At 55.8% G+C, this 1,255-nt stretch overlaps 1 protein-coding gene across 1 annotated transcript in view; it reads right to left on the bottom strand.

Moving 5' to 3' along the window:
* Positions 1–816: 816 nt before the first annotated feature.
* The window catches only part of LOC131167450 (uncharacterized), a 2,093-nt gene continuing 1,654 nt past the window's right edge, over positions 817–1,255 (bottom strand). The window contains exons 3-4 of the mRNA XM_058126256.1: positions 1,147–1,246; positions 817–970 (exon numbers count right to left, since the gene is read on the bottom strand). Of these exons, the coding sequence (XP_057982239.1) occupies positions 817–970; positions 1,147–1,246 (254 nt within the window). The remainder of the gene's footprint in view (positions 971–1,146; positions 1,247–1,255) is intronic.

Here is a 1,255-nt window from a genome sequence, read left to right as displayed (position 1 = left end):
AGGACCGGGGACAAGTTGCAAACCCTGTGCCAAAGTACTTGCAGACCCCTGGGGTAGCAAGGGCTGCCCAGAATAGAGGGGAGCCGAAGGTCTGGACAGGTCCGGAACGGCCTGTAGTGTTATGGGGCAAGCCGTATTGGGTTCACAAGGCAGTGGCGGGGGGGCGGGGGCGGGGGGGAGGGGGGGGGGGGGGGAAGGGGGGCGAGGGGGGGGGGGGGGGGGGGGAGAGGGCGGGGAGAGGGGGGGGGGGGGGGGGGGGGGGGGGAGGGGGGGGGGGGGGGGGGGGGGGGGGGGGGGGGGGGGGCGTCTCCAATGCATACGATCTGAGAAGACTGTAGTTCCCCATCTTTAAACTAGATCACCCAAAGTCTCCAGATTTATACACCGTCGAAGAAGCTCTTTGTGGGGAGTAGCATGGTACAGGCCTGTTGTGTCTACCACCCAGTCCGTGTCTGGTGCCATATGATAACATGCATTTCATCATTGACAATACTGATAATCTTGGGTTAAGGGCCCGAGTCTCACCTTCCTCCTCTTTTTGTTGCAGGCTACTTTGACATGAATCCCGCCGAAAGTTTCAATAATCTTTCTTCATGTGGCCCGTCAATGCCCAAATAGTAACACGAGATTTTTTCCGCTCCTGCCATTCTACCATCACTGGATCTACCCCGCGATCTGGACCCCTTCCTCTAGATTTACTTCTACCTCTACTCTGCCTCGACTTCTCGTATGGTACTCCCTTGGAGGGTTGGCCCTCTAGTTTCCAAGCAACAAAGCGTGTGACTGAGCTGCCCATCTCTTTTCCTCCTGGCCTCCTCATTGCATAAGGCATCTTTCACGAGGTCCATGGTGAAGTTTGCCATCAAGACGGAATTGCGGAGAGTTATAATCAAATTGCCGCCTAGCTATACGGAAGGACGAAGAGCACAAGGCTCCGGCGTGCAGCGCCAGACCAGCTTCACAGAAGAAGCTGATTCACGAGGGTTTGGAACTCAGGAGGATGTTTAGCTATAGAGGTCCCGCCGTGAACTGCATATTAACAGTCGGCTCATTAACAGGGGTTGGGTTACGAGCAGTCGGGGCCTGTACATGTTTTTCTAGCGTCGCCCAAAACGAGAAGCATCAGGCGCTTATGTGGGGGGAAACCTGAGGAATATCCTTCTGATCAATCCAGGTTTGGAGTGAACCAATGGTCTTCGAGTCATGCCTTCGCTAAGCATCATCTGGGACGGAAGCTGTGCAGAACCTTGAGAGC

The sequence above is a fragment of the Malania oleifera genome, chromosome 11 (assembly GCF_029873635.1).
Source record: "Malania oleifera isolate guangnan ecotype guangnan chromosome 11, ASM2987363v1, whole genome shotgun sequence".
NCBI classification, from domain to species: Eukaryota; Viridiplantae; Streptophyta; class Magnoliopsida; order Santalales; family Ximeniaceae; genus Malania; species Malania oleifera.
This window is presented reverse-complemented; position numbering and strand designations above follow the sequence as displayed.